At 39.6% G+C, this 19745-nt stretch overlaps 1 protein-coding gene across 2 annotated transcripts in view; it reads right to left on the bottom strand.

Moving 5' to 3' along the window:
* Positions 1 to 3372: 3372 nt before the first annotated feature.
* Positions 3373 to 19745, bottom strand: part of MTMR12 (myotubularin related protein 12) — a 33249-nt gene continuing 16876 nt past the window's right edge. For both annotated transcript variants that reach the window (XM_005527994.3, XM_014256995.2), the window contains exons 8-16: positions 19606 to 19681; positions 16591 to 16697; positions 14363 to 14487; positions 11739 to 11817; positions 10077 to 10147; positions 8911 to 9083; positions 8051 to 8218; positions 7090 to 7251; positions 3373 to 6098 (exon numbers count right to left, since the gene is read on the bottom strand). In XM_005527994.3, the coding sequence (XP_005528051.2) occupies positions 5523 to 6098; positions 7090 to 7251; positions 8051 to 8218; positions 8911 to 9083; positions 10077 to 10147; positions 11739 to 11817; positions 14363 to 14487; positions 16591 to 16697; positions 19606 to 19681 (1537 nt within the window). In that variant the 3' untranslated portion in view covers positions 3373 to 5522. The remainder of the gene's footprint in view (positions 6099 to 7089; positions 7252 to 8050; positions 8219 to 8910; positions 9084 to 10076; positions 10148 to 11738; positions 11818 to 14362; positions 14488 to 16590; positions 16698 to 19605; positions 19682 to 19745) is intronic.

Genomic DNA, 19745 nt, shown 5'->3' with positions numbered 1-19745 from the left:
CTCTGGCAGCTCCCTGCATCTGCTGCACACTGGGTGTAACCCAATCCCAAACCTGCTGGGAGAACAGGCCATCGTTCTGCTGTCACTTGTGCTGACACCATCACAACGAAGTGCTGAATCTACAGGGGATATGCTGCTCTAGAAAACACGTTTTGAGATTATCACCCTGCTTTTTCTTTGGTGCAGTTTTTGTTTGTGAAAAATTGCTGTGCAGGAGGATTTTACTCTAAATAACAACAACAGGGTAACTTACAGAACAACCATGCTCTGTATTGGCAGGGAAGTAAGAGACCTTGTAGTTTGAGAACTGTTTAAGTCACCTGTGGTACTTCTTGTCTGGCTTTCAAATATTCCCACCACCACCTCCTGAAACAGGAAAAGCTAAGTATAGCTGGCAGGTATAAAACCATCCTTTTCCAAAGTTAAATGAACCGCTATCAGAAAAGCAATAAATATTTTCTAATGGCAAATCCACAGTGGAAAGTCTGGGATGGGAAACTGGAAAATACAGGAAGTGGCTTGTAGGAAACAAACTGGGTTGATTTGTATAGTAAACTCAAGGAGGGTGGTGAGGACCATCCTGTTTTGATTTGTGAATTGGGGTCAGAGTGAGAGTGGAAATATATTCTTGCATCACCAAAACATAAAGCAATGAGCACATATACCCTCTACATAAAATTAGCATCTCTGTCATCACATTCATGCATAAACATACTTTCAATTAACATCTCTAAAAGAAAAGGAGTCCCACTGATTGCAAAGTGAGTCCATGGAGCTCTGACTTTTAAAAGTCTTAAGAAGACTTGAAGGTTTAGACTCTATTAGCAAAACCATACATCAGTACTAGTAGTGTAAGCTGTTCTTAATTGGAAATTTTCTTCAGATAGCAGTAAGATTTGTAGGTTTCAGAACTCACAGAAATATTAACTGGTTTCCAGAAATTCAGTGGTTCCATAGACTGAATTTTGGCTCTTACAGTATAATGAAAATTTTATTTCAAGACCCAGAAATAGACAAAATGCAAGAGAAAACTGGGATACCTAACTTGACTGTAAATTAGCAGATTTTCCTATTTGAAACATTGCTTTTAGCCTGAGAACTGCAGATTAGAATCATGCCTGGGCTGCAGGTACAGAGGCTTCTGTTGCATTCTCCTACCCCAATTTCCTTACTAATGACACAGGGCATCTAATCATTGTTCCATCTACCCACCTGCTTTGAAAACTAGTAAATAATTTTAATGGTATTTGACAAAAAAATATTTCAGAAGCTCCTAGATTCCAACAGGCAATCTGGAGGCTAAATGGCCAGGCCACGCCAAGCCATGAGCACTCACCTGGTTTCCCAGGAACCGAATCACAGAGTTTCAGTTGTCCAGGGAGGCAGCAGCAATGACAAACCTATGAACTGCTGGAACAGCACATGACTTAGGAACAGGGGGGAGATGAATGGAGACTGAAGATCTTCTGGCACGAGCAAGGACAGGAAATGCCAGAAGAAATGACAAAATTGAGTGGACAGACAAGCCAAAGCCACAGGAAGTCAGTCTTCCTAGATCTGCTGTTTACAAAGTAAATTAACAAATGCACTTCCTAGACATGTCTTATTCACCTGCTTTAGGCATCGAAGGATAACATTAAGGTAAAGTGTCTTTTTCATTTTACTGGGCTGCTGCATGAAAACCACGGAAACCAAATGTTTGCTGGAATCAGAGTAACATGCTGCAATTGAGCACCAGCATTTACTGTTCTACAGGGCTCCACAGCAGCCAAACCATGGCAGCACTGAGCATCCACTGCCCATCCACACATTTACCAAGATAGTAGCAGTCCTCTATTACATCTATTATCTTCTCAGCTTCCACAGCACATTTAAAGCTATGAGCCCAGTCAAACTTACCTCCCAAGCAGAGGGACTCCTCTGGGGTTCAGAACTGTATGGATAGCCTACCCATTTCTGTCTAACACAGGCTGAAGAACCCCATTGCTACTGCCTTTGTGCTCAACATGGTGGTGCCCTCCCCACAGAACTGTCTCTCCAGCTCAAGTATCAGCTCTTATCTTTTGTGTCCACTCCTCTCCAAGTTAACTCTATTTTCCCACCAAGTTCTTCCATCCTGCAAACGCTAGCAGAAAGCATTTGTCATGTTGACTTTATTACAGACCAAAAAAAAAAAAAGGATGCAAGACCCTAAGAAGGGTTTTGCCCTTTCCATTCCCCACACCTCCCCAATTCAGTACGGGAATTGGTATTCCATGAGTACATGTATTGTTCTGTACACAGAATGCTCTTTTCAGAGTCAGCTAAGTTCACTATTCAAATCTCCTTCCTATCCCAGAAAATGAAGTCCTTCACACAATTTTTAAATAGTTTTATGCAAAATCTAGCTCTTTGTGAAGGAGCACTCAGCTGTAAATACTGCATGAGGTCTCCGAGTAGTTTAGAATGAAGGTGACCTGTGCTGTGACAAAATTAATCCATTTTAAAAAATCATCATCAGAAAGTATTCACCTCTGGAAGAAGTTATGCTTCCGTGCTTCAAGCACAAATGGAAAAAGCTTTTGCTGGAGCAAAAGATCAGGAGGGCAAGCTGGCTGTAAGCACCTTAATCAAGTACATGTTTGCATTCCATTATGCTGCACATCAACAGCTGAACCTTTTCAATTGTGAATGCAGTCTTAAATCAAAGCCAAGCGGTCAAAGTACAATCACTGGTCCTTAGCAGGTGTGGGTGAGGCAGAGGCACATCTTGTGGTACAACATGACCCACAGCTGTTGCTGTGTGGGGCTTCAAGAACAAAGGTGGCACAATCTTGTAACATTCGTGGGTTTTTAACGTGTGATTTGCACTAGTGCTGCCTTTGACCAGGGACTAGCAACTTGTCTTGTAGTGTCTTGAAAAAAGTGAATTTTTAAATCTGTACTGCACAGCTTACTGTGGCCACCTTAGTCCATCTCAAACACACATCTGGTTTGAGAAACACCCCACTGTGGCAATTTCAAGAAGTTGCTTAGTGTAACAATGCAAGAACAAATTTCACCCTGGACATGGGGGAAGCATATTACTAAGACAAAAACAAACAATGTTTAATAACGCCCTCCCCAATACAGACACTCAGCAGACAATTTCTAGCTCACCTTCAACTTCCTACAGCCATCCTACGTCACTGCACTGAACTGTCCTCTCTCCTGCATTGGTGGCATCTCTCCAGAAGTACAGCCAGATCAAAACTGCACAGCTTCCCCATAACATATCCTGTAAAAATCAGGATATAACCAGAAAAGCCTTGCCACTGCATATTTTCAGGTCTGCTGTGATTTAGTGCATCACTTGCAAAGTGGACCTTAAACATACAGTCTCATTTCAGGATGAATCGTTCAAAGTATACTTTATTGACACTCTTCAAACAGCCCATTAGAGAGAAGTAACAGTATTTAACAAAAAGAAGGAAAAAAAAAAAAAAAGAAAGATAAAAACCTGTAAAACTGCTAGATTGCATTCAGTGTTAAAACTTGGAGGTATAAACAGAAGCCTGGAGTAAAAATATGAAGTCTATTTCCAATCCTTCAGTGCAGAAAACCAGCAATAATGGTATTTACTCTACATTAGAAGTGTCCCCATGTTCAATTTCAGATATATGCCTCTCTTCTATATATATTTCTAATAACTTATGTACAAATAAGATGTCCAACATCTGTTCTTTAATACAAATATGTAATCTTCATGACTGAAATATTACAACAGTTTGATCAAAAGTATAGAAAAATCATTTTAATAGCTTTTTTGTAATGGCAGTGTTTAAAAAACCCACCTTTGAACCCAAATGACCTTAGAATGACAAGTATTTCTTCACTGCTCATTCAACATGCAAAGTATTATTGCATACATGAGTCACATGAATTACAACTACGTCTGAAGAAAATGTGCTGTACAGCCCATTCTAGCAAGTGCTAGCTGTAAAGATCATACATATCACAGAAAAAAGCATAAGTACTAGTGTATTTTTAAATAAAACACTACAAACTCAAGTATTGTCCTCGCACTAAGACTTTAAGGCAATAAAGAGCTGGGAAGCTTCAGTTTGGCATAGCTGCATCAAGCACTCCCCCTTCCCAGTTATGACAATTTCTTTTTAGATGGCTGCTGATGAATTGTTGCTATACATTAATACAACTCAGTATGAAGTGATAAGTCAGTAACAAAAGTTTAATATCCCCAGTTTCACCGAGCTGATCAAATTTAAGCAACAGTTTATCCACCAGCTAAGTTTTCCAGCATGGATTTCTAAATTGCTATGAGAACAGATAAAATATTCAATGTGTAACCTCTCAGTGTAACTGATTTTATGACTTGAATCTGTTCTGGGGGTATTACAGATTTTAAGGGTTCAAAACAGATCTGATAGTCAAATAATATTCAGCTTTACAAAGGATAATTATCTTCAGTAAAAATTTGTATAAACATACACACAGTAGATCCAAGTTAACAGGCATTTCTTTATGGCTTTTTTCACTGAGGTACTGTTGTAACATCCAGCAACAGGACACAAGTGTTCTATAAACACCACATTCATAAGCTGTACCACCAACTCATGACAAGTGGTAACAGACTGCAAATCCTGCTTTGCAGCAGGACTACAGGGAAAGAGTCTTCTGTGCTATGTGGAGAGTCTCAGTGCAAGCTACAGAAAGCCTTAAAGGCATCTGGCATCAATGGGGGAAAATGAGAGTCTCACTCTACTTAAAAGGAGAAAAAATACTCATAACAAATTTAAATCTCATTCCTTAAAATTAAGAGCAAACTTAATATTTCAAGGCAGCAAGGGCATATAGCACAGCAGCCATATATTAAAACTTGAAATGTGTCATTAAGCTCTTGCATCTGACCCTTGAGCTACATGCATGCACAGGCTCAGAGCAGCCAACCTGTGACTGACACCACACAGACCAACACTGACAAAGGGGACGGGGCAAGCACGTGACTTCCGTTGATCCAACAGCAGATGAAAAACCCCTGGTGACCATGAGTGTATTCCTCAGCTGTCAAAAGCTGATTTGTGAGTGCACAGTTAGTTGCATCTTTCACTGTTTATGTGTGTGGGGAAAATGCAAATCACCATACTCCACTCCCAGTACTCTTAGCATAAGGGGAAAGATGTTTTGTTAAGATTGCATGATTGCTGCCATATGCATTTACCATTCCACCTTTACAGCAGAAAGTATTCTTTCACTGTTTTTCTTTTTTTTAACAATGGCCATGTGGTTACTTCAGCCAAGACTCCCATTTTTATTACACCTATGCTAAAAATATGTTTCTGCAATAAATACTGTTAAGAGTGAAATGGAAGTTCAAAACATGCTCATTTAATTACAGTAAGTAGCTATTTCCAATCAAGGAATTTTAACCCCACAAACCCATTAAACAGGTTGCAGATGCTCAAGTTCCTTATATGAAGGTACAGCACAACATTTAAAACTCAGTGCTTAGTCACATACAATCCATACTGTAATCTATATACATGTTATAACATATCCTCACTTAGATCAACAAATTCATCATCCCTCTTGACCAAGTCATCTTCGTCTTCCAAGTCTTTCCAGGTGCTGGTGGGTAAAGCTGGTTTGACAGACTGTCTCTGCAGTAAAGCAAATGGAAACAAGGACGACAAGCGGGCAGAATTTCTCAGCATGGGAACAGAATGTACATCTCCAGAAACAGCCTGACTGTGTTCTTCATCCATTTTCACCTGCAGGGTTTGCACTTCCTCCATCAAGTCCAAAATCTTGGCAGCTGTAGCTATTGTTCCACCACCATGAAGCTGGGCCTCAGGAATCCATCGTAGGTAACGCTGTGCCCAGACTTTGATCTCGGGACCGTCGATGCGCGGCAACAGAAGGCCGTGGTAGTCAACAGGTTTGCTATGCCAGCTATCATAAAACTCCCTTAAGCTGTTAGGGGCCTCATCTGAAGAATTTATGAACTTGCCAATTCTTTTACCCAGAATGTTTTTAATTAAATGATCTGTTTCTTCCCTGAAAAATCCTCTCTTTGTGGAAGGCTTTGCCGGTGTCAGTGGCAAAGAAAGTTGCCGTTGATGCTTTAAGATTAAAAAAAAAAGGAAAATACTCAGATAAATATTAATGGAATGAGACTTCAGAAAGCAGCTTTAAGAGGAAGAAAAACAAGTTGTATTCAGAAACCTCTTGCAAGCAATAGTCACTCGAACTATATAAAAAGGCAGTATCTGTGTTTAAATCGTTATTTTTCAATACATCAACTACTTCACAGAGCATACTGAATATTGCTAGCTTCCTTCCTTGCATTAACCAAAAGTAACACCAATAAAGCAATTTTCTTTGAAAAAGCCAAACCCTTTGCTTACATTCAAGTATTGCAAATGTCCACGTTTAGTTTAAGCGAGTTAGAAATCAGAGAGCACTTCACTTCTATGCTTTTATCCAGCAGTCCCTCACTGCATCTCAGATTAATGCTGTAGATCATACTGGCAATGTCTCACATGAGAACGCTTTATATAGGACAGAATTTAACAAATTAATTGCAATTGAAAGAGGCTACTCCTCAAATGTTCCCCTGAGTTTGTGCTACATGCCAGTAATGAGATGGTCCATCCATAATCCTCCATACTCCAGACAGTTTTTTTGCTCTTGTTGGTCCCCCTCCCACTCCAAGTGAACACAAACACTCCAGATACACTCAGATAAAATTAGGGAGACAATCACAAACCTATGTGTTTCAGTCAGGTACTCCATGGAACAACTAAATGAACTCCCTTCAAACATGTAATTGCAACTGACCTGAATATTGAATCTCGTGATTTACCAACAGACCTGCATAGAAGGATGAAGAAAAATAATCCCTAACTTCATGGCTATGAACTATAAAAGAGTCATTTACAACTGAGGTGGATGCAAAGTGGGTTCTTACGATCCAGGCAGGTTTGAGGTATACATGTATTCTGTCAATTAAAAAAAGTCTGTACCAATACTTCCACTGTGAGTACATTTGAAATAAGAGATGTGCGAAATATTTCTAGAATTAAAAAAACAATTTAGCAGCACATATCTTACTTTGAACCGTGCAGTCTTCCGTTGACTTTTATCTGGTTTTGGTTTCTCTGCATAAAGAGGGTTGTTCAGAAAAGCCTGGGCCTTGGGGTCAAACTGCACAGCCCAGTCCCACACAGTAAGGAATCTGAAAGGACCACTTTGTGTCTTGATGCTTTCCCCACTCTGCCAAAACAAACAGGTCACATTTAATACTGCTAGAAGGGAATTCTAACCAAGTCAAGGTGAAGTTAAGAAACTGGCATTTCAGAAAAAAGGCCAGAGTTGCAACAACACTTGTGCTTTCTATGTGTTCAATAACTGAACAAAAACAGTGCAATTACATTTTCACAGATGAAATTAAAGTTAAATATTCTCAGAAAAAAACAAAACAAATTGAGACTTGGGAAAGAGACAGACACTTGGATTCTTCAAACACAGAGGGCATATTAGAATTCCAAACACCAAAAGTTGTAACTGCAGTCATGCAGTGCTACTGGTCTAGATTTTGTGATCAACAATTTATTTGTATGAAAGACAGTAATCTTCACTTTTTCTTTTGGTCTCTGTGCAGCCTTGCAGAGGATACTCCCATTGCTCCCAGCTTTTTAGGCTAGAGAAGAGTATGAACCACATATAAATCAACATTCAGGAGATGTTGATTTTGAAATACAACAGAATATACTATACAGGAATTTCATAGATAACTTATTCTGCCAGACAGCTGGATTTTCCTTGTAGGTTAAGGAGCTCCAGTTTCACTGAAGGGCATTAAACATGAAACTACAGCTACATATTATAGGTAATATACTCCTTCTGTCATCATAAACTCCTAAGTCCTGAACTTAACTCCTTACAGCCAAAATTGCATTCACCCTTCAAGGCATTTCAATGAGTAAGAAAAAAGGTGCCATCAGGAACTAGCTTTTTCTGAGTGTTCCTTGTTTCTCCAATACACTGCATCCACAAAATACCAAACCCTTACCTTATTAGTGTCTCTTTGATGTTGAGAGTTGAAGAAGAAAGTGCTAAAAATAGGCACATAGAGGCTGTCTGACAAGACAGTTAAGTAAGTTTCTGTGAACTCAAATGCTGGAGGATACTGTTGTACGAGCTGCCAAACACAATTTAGCAGGAGCAGAAAAACGGGAGCCTTAGTAAAGAAAATATTTCATCAGTTTCAAAGAAAGTTAAAATTGTTCCACAATGCAAACTATTTATTTTATAGTATTTAGTGTCTCCAAATATAATTCTTAAGGCAAGAAGCCTGATTAACTACAGAACTGTTGCACATATATTTGGTTGAAATCTGAAGTAGTATTATCTGAGCTACCCTTGGCAAATTATTGACAGAAGAGATGAGCGCTTTCTACTCTGAATTTGGAAGTTGCCACTATGCAGCCTTTTTAAGGTGGCAAAGCAAAACTAGTTCATAGCAATTCTTGATCAGAATGAGTCAGTTTACACCTATTACTTCCATTCAAATAGCAATCTGATCTAGTCCCAAAGCAAGACAAAGATAAAGCTGATCTCCAGATGTGATGGGAATAGGCAATTAACTTATTTCTATGGATGCTACTACCATTTAACACAGTTTTCAAGGGCACAAGATACATGACTTTCAAAAGACTACAAGACTGGGAAATTTTACATTTGTTCCCCTTAATAATAAAGCCATTGCTGAGCCCTAAACAACAAAAACAATGGCACTGTACAAACATCAACCCCTAAAACAAAATGCAAAAGATCCTCAGAGTAACTGGAACTTCTGGACTAACATCTAAATCCCTCTTCATGCTGAGTAAGCTTATAAACGTGTAAGCAAGGAAAGCAATTAAATCTTACCTCCTCTTTCTCACTTTTGTGTAAGTGGTTACAGCGATCCAAAAACCCATGTCCTCCAATCACCCACTCCTTCTGAATAAGGCTCTGAAACCCTGATTTTGTTCTGCTGTGTGAATCCATCATTACTTGAACCAGACTCGAGATTACACAGCACAGATCAGTAGCACTCTCTTCTACAAAGGAAACAGAAACCACTTCCACTACTGAACCATTCTCCAAACTTTGTGCAAGAACGCAAAGCATTGACATGGTCACATAAATGAAATAATATTTCAGGATCAGAGAAACACAAATATTTTTGCAAGTCAGAGAGAAGTTAATCCATGATTCCAAATTTACGGTTTACTTACACACTTCTCCTAGGGAAGCACTTTGACAATATAACCCGTAAGCCCCAACCTTCACTACTCTAACTTGCCTGTGCCCTTCAGTCTCCCACAAGCACACACCGCCCCTCAGCCCAACTATTTGTCCCTACCCTTCCTATCTTCCATGCCTCTTTCCACGAGGTGTGAAACTGCCTCCTCATGCAACATACATTCTTCAGCTTCCCAAAAGGTGACTCGAGAAAACACCTCTTTCCTGTGCTAGGCTTCTCAAATGGCAATAAGTGGGAAAAACCCAACTAAATCACCAGTCCAAGAGTCATTCAATGGATAACTTTAGGTTTGGTTTTATATGTGGTTATTCAGTCTAGGAAAATAAACTGCTCAACATGTTTACAGTAAGCATATTCTTCCATGTATTTTTAATAAAGAGCCTGCAGAAAACCCAGCATATATTTGGAAAATATAAAGGTTATTTTGCAAAGTTTTCATATTACTGGCCCTTTGTGTAGATATAGTTCCCCTGCCCCTTAAAGTACAGCAAGGGGTCTAGGAGACTTCAAATAAAATAAACTGGGAAGCAGGAATGTTACCTCTTCTTTATGCAAGACTCTCCTGCCAATTTATTAGCAGCTTTTTCATTCATATCCTGGAACTATGCTTACCATATTTTGTTTAACTACAAGAAGCATTTCCAGGAGAGTGAGAGATTTAGGTGTCTTATTTGAGTGCTGTAGGAATTTTACCAACTCTCTACCATAACTATAAACTTACAGCTTAAGCTACTTCAAAATGAATTTAAGCAAATAAAAAAATAGGACTATCTCATGAAAACCTTACCTATGAGGAGAACATTTGTGTGCTGTATTTCCAGACACTCAGCAACTTCTATTGCTTTCTTCAAGACCCTCCTGTTTTGGTACAGGAAAAGTTGAGTGAAGTTTCTTATATTAGTTTCCCCTAGACAGGGTTAGAATGCCATACTTGAAACTTGACTAGTTCTTTAAAACACAAAACCCATGCTCAGTTTGTGTAAATGAAGAACTGCATAGCTTCAAAAACATTTTATTTGGCTATTAACCATGCATTTGCAGTTGGTATGATACAATATTTTATTCTAGATCAACAGCAGCCATCACACACTGAAGGATTACAATTGCTAAAAACCAGATTTTTGTCCTGGAGAGAGTCAACATCACATTTATGTTCTAATGTACTACATACTACATTTCTTCCAAAATTTGGTTTTAAGAGGCAGAGGGAAGGATGAGCAATCAGGTCTTGTAAACACTCAGACAAAAGTTACGCAGAGAATATTACTACACAAGGAAGACTGAGTGGAATTACAGATCACATAAAAACAGAAGTAACGCTGTTGGTTTCTAGATCTAAATCTTCTTAAGTTAGTTATTTTTAGCAAAAGCCTGCACACAAATTAGGATTCTTGTAATATCTTAGGTCACTAATAGAAACTGACAGTTTATTTCTTAAGTGTGGAGTTGTCAGATTTCTTTTTTGTTCTGTCATCTAGAACACGTGAAAAGGCATTCGTCTTAACTGCAAGAGCCAAGAACAGGCTGATCCAGGAACCAATTGGATCAAAGTATGGAAATGACCAGTCTCAAGACACTCCAAGGATAGGAACATGGCCTCGCTTTTACTTTAAACTACTTGTGATCTTGGTTGTGTCAATGAATTTCTCAACGTCTTCACTAGAACCTTTCAAAAAACACACACATTTAAATTCTAGATAAAGGAGTTAATAATTATCAGTATCTACTGATTGTTATTAAGACCAGAAGGGACTGGAGCAGACTGCAGAGGCACTCCATGGTGAATTAGCTGACCACAGAATAAACTGACAGACAGAAGAGCTAGCACAAAGTAACACTGAAAACAAAACTCCTCAACATTCCACTACAAGCCTGAAGTTAGCCAACACCATTCCAACACTTACTCACTGTCGACTGCTGAAAGAAGAAAAGAGAACTTAAGGAACAATTAGCAAAGCAAGGGGACAAAACTGAGAAGAAAAGTCCTTTTATAAAGTCTTTGGTGGGCTAACATCTTGAACACTGCACTTTATCTCATCCCAAAGGCCATTACAGAAGTAGAGTACAGAGAAGAATGGCAAAGCCAGTCAGAGACACAGAATAGCTTCAAACAAGAAACAAACATGATTCTTGAGTTTGGAAAGAAGGTGGCAGTGCAGGACAGAAATTACTGGATCTGTATTTTTAACTGGCTCTCTGGAAGAACTGTAAGTGGAATGATCTGCTACTTCTCACATCCTTTAAGGTGGAAGACTTAACACAAGTCTGCACTGTTAAAAACAGTCTCACTTTGCAGACATAAGATATATAAATGGGACTATAAGCCTGTCTTACTATTTTTCCCTACTGGCAATAAAGAAAGTAATTCAGTTTCAAGAAAATAGCTAGAATAAACACTACAAATGCCATTACCAACAATTTGAAACAGAAAGCTGAAGGTACAGCAAACCTGATTATTTCTAGCCAGTTTGTGCTCTCCAGTAATGAAAACCATTTCACATCAGTTGCCCAGAAGTCTGTACTGTTATCTGCAAAAAGAAGAGGAAAACAAAAAATTGGCTTGTTCACACATGCACAGTGGAGCCATCCACTGAATTACCCTTCAGTCATGAACAGGCACAAAACATCCAATACTAAGGAGGCAGCAAATCTCAATCACTATTAAAGTTGACACCTTATAACTAAGGACATGAAGTAGTCCTACAAACACCAGCAGAGTTTTATAGGCACCACAGCCCTTTAGTAAAAGTATATTGAAGGTTCATGCCAATCAAACCAGGTAAATAAATCTGTTGACAACATGGAAAAGGAATAAAAAAGTTCAATCACAGATGATGATCTACATAAAGCTTACCCTAAAGAGGCTGGATTTTGAAAATCATTACCATCAGAGCCAGAAACATCAATGGGTTTTAGAAGTAGATTATAAAAATTTATTGAACATAAGACTACCTGTAAAACATTTTGAACAGTTTTGGTGCAACTAAAAAAAGGCATTAGAATACATAAACAGAGAGGCCAAGTTCAATACCACAAAGTCATTAAATGCCTATGAGTTTCACTAGGAGTTTTGTAGGTTTTTTCAAATGCCACCTAAGTGCCCATTGCTTTTATTTCTATCAAAGCCAGCCAACAAATATTGGAAAGCTCTCACAAGCTGATACAGTCAATTAAGACCAGAATAGATTACATTTCCTGCATGAGAGAAACCTTGAAACACAAGACCTACAATTGTTCTACTAGTGAGAAACCAGATACACACGCTCCCTCCTCTCCCCTACCCTTTCCACAATAGCTTCACATGTTTCTGTGTAATTATCCACCTCCCAGAGTCTCTCCAAACACTTCCAGTGTTCAATTCCAGCACATCTACAAACATTTCTGACTCTGCTGCATCTTTCACCCCAAATGCACAGGCATATATGTTTTATTCCTGTAGCTGTGCTGCCTCCTTGCCTCTGCACCTCATCTTGTTCATTATACAGTTTAAACTTCTCTCCCAATATCTTTCACCCTGGCCACAGAAACTAGCTCTCCACAAAAGTATTAGAATGCATCTTCAAAGCTCTGTTCCATTACACATAGTTCTCACCAAATCCCACCACCCTCACTGTACAGACTTTTTTCCTAATACCTGATCTAAACATGCCCATTTTCCCTTGTTCTATTATTTTATGCTTTCATCTAAAGTTCCTCTCCAGTTCTCTTGTAGCCCCTTTAGGCACTGAAGGGTTCCATAAGGTCTCCCTGGAACCTTCTCTTCTCTAGGCTGAACAATCCTAATTCTCTCAGCCTTTCTTTCTCTCCTTTCATAGGAGAGAAGCTCCATCCCTCTGATCATTTTCAGTGCCCTCCTGTGTGCTGGCTCCAGCAGGTCCCTCCTGTGCAGGGACCCCAGCTCTGGATGCTCCAGCTGGGTCTCAGCAGAGCAGAGCAGAGGGGCAGAATCCCCTCCCTCCCCTGCTGCCCACGGGGCTCTGGATGCAGCCCAGACACGTTTGGCTCTCTGGGCTGTGAGTGCCATGGCTGGGACAAGTTGCCCATACCATATTAACTACACACACAAGGGACAGAAGTAATGGTTAATGCATTCAGATTTTAAAAGATGGTAAAAAGGTTTATGGTAAGGTAATAATTTGTGTAAGATGTTAGTACTTCTGCAAAAGGTTATCTGAATGTTTTTCTCAGACTGAAAAATGCATAGTGCTATACTCAGTGAGGTACAGTCTAGTAACAAACCTTATTTAAAAAACTGCAAGAACAAACAAGATTGCAGTTTGAACACATTCCATTTTTCATGAATGTAAGACGATGCAATTACATCATCAAAATACACAGTATTTCCTGAGACAGATTAAATTACTTAAATTCAAGCTTTGGTCTTTTTCCTACAAAGCATGAGTTACCAGAAATCACATAAAAGGTAATTATTTTTAGCTCTTAAGATTCATTGTGGATTTGACAGTGTATTCTAGACAAAATCCTCAGTGTGAAACTCAAATACCTCATACTAAAAGTGGAGTGCAGCTCTTTTCATCTCAAGAGGTGAGGTCAAAGTGTTTCATGACAGCAAAATAGTTGGAAAGTTTCAGGAGAAAGAAGTCTGAAAGCCTGGAGAATATTTTCTCATGGCTCCCATTTTATTGATTTCTAAAGGAGAGAATTTAAGCAGCTTTGTGTGTTTTGAGATGTGTTTAGTGTATAACAAAACCTAGAGCAAAAATTAATTAGCATTTAGTCTCTACTCTTGACAGAGCCCAAAGGCTAAAAGATTGGCCACAGAAGACTGAAAAATCTTCCCCACAAACTACATTCCAGCTGGTGTATTCCAACTAACACTTAAGACTCCACTCCTTCAAAAGTAATTCTCAGGTACTGTGGCAGCTTAGCAGGAGATGGTTAAGTCAAAGAACTACAAACCTTCATTCACATCCCAGACATAAGCACAGTCTTCAGTTATATATTTTTAAATCTGTTTTTAACCACCCTCAAAATCAAGACACCAATCAAGAAAATTACTGCACTCAGGAGACACAGCACATCATTGTTACTTTGCTTTAAAGTCTGACTTACCTATCAAAAACAGCTGTTTAAATCTCGTGTATGCAGTCTGGATATCTTGCAGAGATGGAAGGCTGCTTGACAAGTCATCCAGCTTCAGGAGCTCATAGGGAGGTTTGCTAATTGTCTTATAGATTCTAAATCAAACCATCAAGAAATTAAAGCCTTCTGCTTCACAAGTCAAATAATGCATCAACTATTAACACTGAAGACAAAGTTAATAGGCATGATTTATCAAAGAGTTATAATACCAGAAGACAGACACTCCCAAAAGCTAGTGACCTCCATAAATTTTTAGGTACTGTCTGGAAGCTTGCCTGCAGGCTTACAACAAGATTTGATGCTTCTAACATGACACAAACTCATCCTCGTGCCTATCTGTGCAGTTATGAATATTACAAGCACTAGTTGATTTTTACTGTTTCTTTAATATTTTTTTCACTAGGCACACCAAAATCACTTTACTAGAAGGCTGCTAGAGCTGTATCCTGAAAGAAGAGATGAATAGAAACATCCAAACCTCCTAGCTGCCAGGTCTTCTAATGAATCACACGACTAAAGGAAACTATTTGGATTAAAACAAGACAATGTATCTTTTACATTTGTATAATTTCTTTTTCATTTGTATCATTTCCCTATGTATCTACTGTTTTTTTCCCTTGAAGGAGAGGAAAAAATACCAGGCCAGATGGTGCTTTGGCTTGGACCCAGAACATTCCCTCTCATTCAGGTTCCAGAGCTCAGATGAACATCAGCTTAGTAACTACGTCCACTGTCACACTGGCCTCTTTATTATCAAGACTTGGGAAAAGTTGCTCTGGCTCATATTTCAGAAGTGAGGCCTTGTGGGAACTTTTCCAGGCAGGATAGAGTGTTTTGCTTCCTGCAGGCTGTAGCACAGAAACCTGCTTTAGGTGAGAACTACAGGAGTCCACATCAGAAACACGGGTTACCAGACCTACTGGAAGATGCATCAGATCAGAGCAATGAGAGAAAGCAATTGCTGGCCAAATACAATACTTCTTCCACACAAAGCAGTAAAGAACTTACACTGCGAGATCAGGCTTGAACAGCTGTTTTAAAAAGATAAACTGCTAATTGTAAACATCTGCTCTGTGCCCGAGTTCAGACTATTACTATAATGGCACTTTAACACACCCCGATGGCCAATTTGTAGATATACTTCAAACTCTAGAGATTAAACACCAGTACTGCACAGCACTGCCCCAAGTTCAAATGGCCAGAGAGAAGAGATCAAATTATCAGAGAATACTTTGTTACAGCTTACTGCTAATTATATTTACTTTCACATCATGAAACAGCATTAAAGACAGTTCTAAGTGATACAATCTTTCCCATTTCAGGGTAGAAATATTAGAGCATCTGCAGGAAAGGCCACAACTCTCCTATGCAAGTATAATTAATTTTATAAACAAGAGCAGTTTTAAGAGCCAAATCAAGTTGTTTTCTGTTAGTTCTGTGTGATTAACAGGTCTCCATCTATGAGAAGCAAGGAGCCAATGTTCAATGTACAGATTGTACTTATGAGTCTGATCTAACAGGTGGCTTCTGAGAGAGAAGTTCTGCCCAGGACAAACAACAGGTTAAAAAAAAAAAAGCCAAAACAGAAGGGCAAAAAGTCATTGCCATAACAGTCAGACAGCTGTCCTCCTTCCCTTAAGTTAAACTTGTTATTTTTCAAACTGCTGAGCTAATTCAGCTCACTACCCCATCTGAAAAAGTGCTATCTGCCTTCACATCTGAAGGCTGCAGTACTGAATTGCTTAGGCTGTCTCAGACATTTTAGATCACCTTATCTCAAGCTATTTAAGAACATGAACCTAGCTCTCAAACAGTAGCAGAGTCTTAAAAACTCAGGTTGCGAATGCAAGTTTAGAGATGGAGTCCACATTTCTCTTACTTGCAAAACAATTAAGCCACTAAACCCTACAAGCTTTGCTGCTGCTTTACCTAAATAACACACTGCAGTTTGCACAGATTTCTCAGAAATCTATCTGTATGTATTTCCACAGAAAAAACCTTCAGTGAAGTTCCAACCCTGCACAAGTGACCAGTGCCATTGGGTCAAGGGCTTAAACACATTCCACTACAGCAAACTACTTTCAGATATAGAACATGTTTCCTGATGTGTGAAAGCTTAAAAGATATAGCATATATGGAAAAAGAGAAGCAAGGTCCATACCAAGCAAAGTGTTGTGGACAGAATAGCTATTACTGACCCATCCAAGAAGGCTTTTTGCATTTGTGAAGTGCTGTCATCCTGTTCTTTGGGAAATGCAGACATTTTGAGAAGAGCAGCACCGTTATGGCAAGACCAACACCAAATCTGCAGAAAGACATTTACCAGGTGAGAAAAATTTAAAAATTGCCCTACATGATGTGACAATACATTTTCAAGTGATTGAGTGATTTCAAAATTTCTCTGTGCTTTTGCTTCACTGAATTTTTAGTGTATTTAACTACACCATCAATAGAAGCAAACTCCTACACCTGCACCAGAATTACATGCCTGAGTACGCTATGTTATCACTTCCAAGTTTTAAAGTTAGGCTTTATACAGGCACAGGGAAATATAAAATGTCAGATTATGCCAAAACATTACTTTCTCAGCTTCCCTCACTGGTAAAAAAAATCCATTGATCAAAAAGTCTGTGGCCAAATTATGTTGGAATATATGCCACAGAAAGACAGAACTTGTAAGTAACTTATATATATATATATTATCCATCAGTTTCTCCATGGTAGGTTTTTCTAACAGTTTAGCATTGAGATAACTCACAACAGATGCACTGATATTTTTCCATTTGAACTATGCATAAAGAGTAATCTAGGCATATGAAATACAGTATTAAACACTCCACAGATGAATCAGATTGCATGACCTCAGTATTTCTTGTGCAAATCAGTCCTCAAAACTTCTTACTTCCCTTTACACATAATTTCCTCATTCAAACTCCTTCAAGCTCTCAAGATGATCTGTAAGCTTGCATTGAAGCAGGGAGTAAGAACCATATTCATCAGGCATATTACACAAATGAAATCAGGAAGCTGAAATTCTGCTACCAATTTACAGTAACCAAGAGGTGCACCTCAGGATACAGAAACCTCACAATCATCAGGAGTGGAAAAAATTACTATACTGTCCTTCCATTGCCTTCTTAGAACTATTTAATATGTTCCAGCTATCTTGATACTAACTTCACAGACAGTGAATAATTACAAGAGTTCTACAAGGCCTCTGAACAGTGGACAGCTACAGATGTTGTCATCTATATGGAAATCTGTAAGGCCTTTAACATGGTTACCCACAGCATCCTCAAAACTGGGGAGATAGATTTGAAGCATGTTGTTCAGGGATGAGGAACTGGTAGAATGGTCACATCCAGAGAGTAGTGCTGAAAGTCCCAACATCCAGATGGAGATTAGTGATGAGTGGTGTCCCTCAGGGGTCTGCATTAGGGCCAGGACTATTAAATACCTTCAACAATGACACAGTCAGTGAGATCAAATGCACCCTCAGAGAATTCAAGACGACACCAAGCTGAGATGGTTTGACAGGACACCATCCAGAGGGACCTGGACAAGTTTGAGGAGCGGCCCATGGGAACATCATGAGGTTGAACAAGGCCAAGTGCTGCACCTGGGTGAGAGCAGCCCCCGGTATCAGCACAGGCTGGGCATGAACAGACCCAGAGCAGCCCTGCCCAGAAGGACCTGGGGGTGCTGGTGGGTGAGAGGCTGGACATGGCCCAGCCATGGCACTCACAGCCCAGAGAGCCAAACGTGTCCTGGGCTGCATCCAGAGCCCCGTGGGCAGCAGGGGAGGGAGGGGATTCTGCCCCTCTGCTCTGCTCTGCTGAGACCCAGCTGGAGCATCCAGAGCTGGGGTCCCTGCACAGGAGGGACAGGGACCTGCTGGAGCCAGCACAGAGGAGGGATACAAAGATGGCCACGGAGCTGGAGCACCTCTCCTGTGAGGATACACTGAAGAGTTGGGGTTGCTCAGCCTGGAGAAAGCTTTGGGGAGACCTTTCTGTAGCATTTCATTACTTAAAGGGGGCTTATAAGAAAGATGGGGAAAGACTTTTTAATAGGTCTTGCTGTGATAGGACAAGGGGTAGTGGTTTGAAACTAAAAGAAGGTAGATTTAGAACAACATCTATGGAAAAAAGCTTTTACAAGGAGGGTGATGGAACCCTGGATGGAACAGGATGCTCACAAAGGTGGTACATGCTCCAGAAACATTTAAGGCCAGGTTGGACAGGGCTCTGCACAACCTGATCTAGGAGAAGATGCTTTGGTTTGTTCCAGAGAGGGATTAGACCAGATGATGTTTAAATGTTGAAACTATTCTACAGTTCTGTAAACACAACACAGAATAAAAAATCCCAAATGCTTCTGTTTCTAAGTAAGAGCCAGTGTAATATGTCTCTGACTCTGAGAAAAACTGAGCCAAACTGCTTTGACCTTTAGGCAGGACAGTACAGCCTAATCTCCTCCATGGACTAATAACTTAAGAGCACAAAATGAACATGCTTTTCCTTGGCAAATTTAATGGACACACAGCAAGTAAGTTAAGACCTCACAAGTGGGATTACCTTGCTCCTTTGTTTCCATCTTCTCTGTTTCTTGAACTACAAGGCAGGAAGCCAAACCCAGCTTGCTACAGCCTGCAACCAGTATATTTAACTTCATTTTCTGTTGGTCTGGTAGAACTAGTTTTTCAGTTGAGCTACCTGACTTTGTAAAAACACTACATTATCACGGCCATAGCACTTACCAGAACCCAAGCCAGGTAACAGGAGGTGTTCAGCTACACCTTACATGCACCATCTTCACCTCAATACCCTTGAATTATTGAGGATAGTATAATTTCAAGGCCTACATCTTGCCCCAGCCAGATGCCACTAGGTACAGTCTGATGAAAAACAGGCTGATGGACACACAGGCTAGTAATATATGTAGGCTGTAAGACATTAGTAAATGGGAACTGTGAAGAGTAAATACAAATTTTGCTGTTATGCTATGTATATATGTCATATATATGTTTTGCTACATGTTACACTGTTCAAGCACTTCTCATTCCAACATCTGTTTCCCTTCTGTAGGTGACCAGGTATACATGTAAACTGTTAAGAACAAGTTCTGAGAACAATATGCACTAACATTTGCAATGTTAATTGAAATTCTGCCACCTCAGTAAGAGTCTTACCCTCAACCACGCACATACTTACAGGAATTCCTCGGCCTTCATACTTCAAGATACTCTCTTCAGAAATGCACATAGGAACAACAAAATACAAAGGCAGCCTAAGACAACAAAGAAGAGTTTCTTGGTCTCAAAAACTGAAAAAACAACAATCTCCAAGCTCCT

Source organism: Pseudopodoces humilis, chromosome 4 (assembly GCF_049639895.1).
Source record: "Pseudopodoces humilis isolate 2021_Gansu_Grassland_sample_001 chromosome 4, ASM4963989v1, whole genome shotgun sequence".
Taxonomy (NCBI): domain Eukaryota; kingdom Metazoa; phylum Chordata; class Aves; order Passeriformes; family Paridae; genus Pseudopodoces; species Pseudopodoces humilis.
Note: the sequence above shows the minus strand (reverse complement) of the source record. Positions and strands in the feature narration are given on the sequence as shown.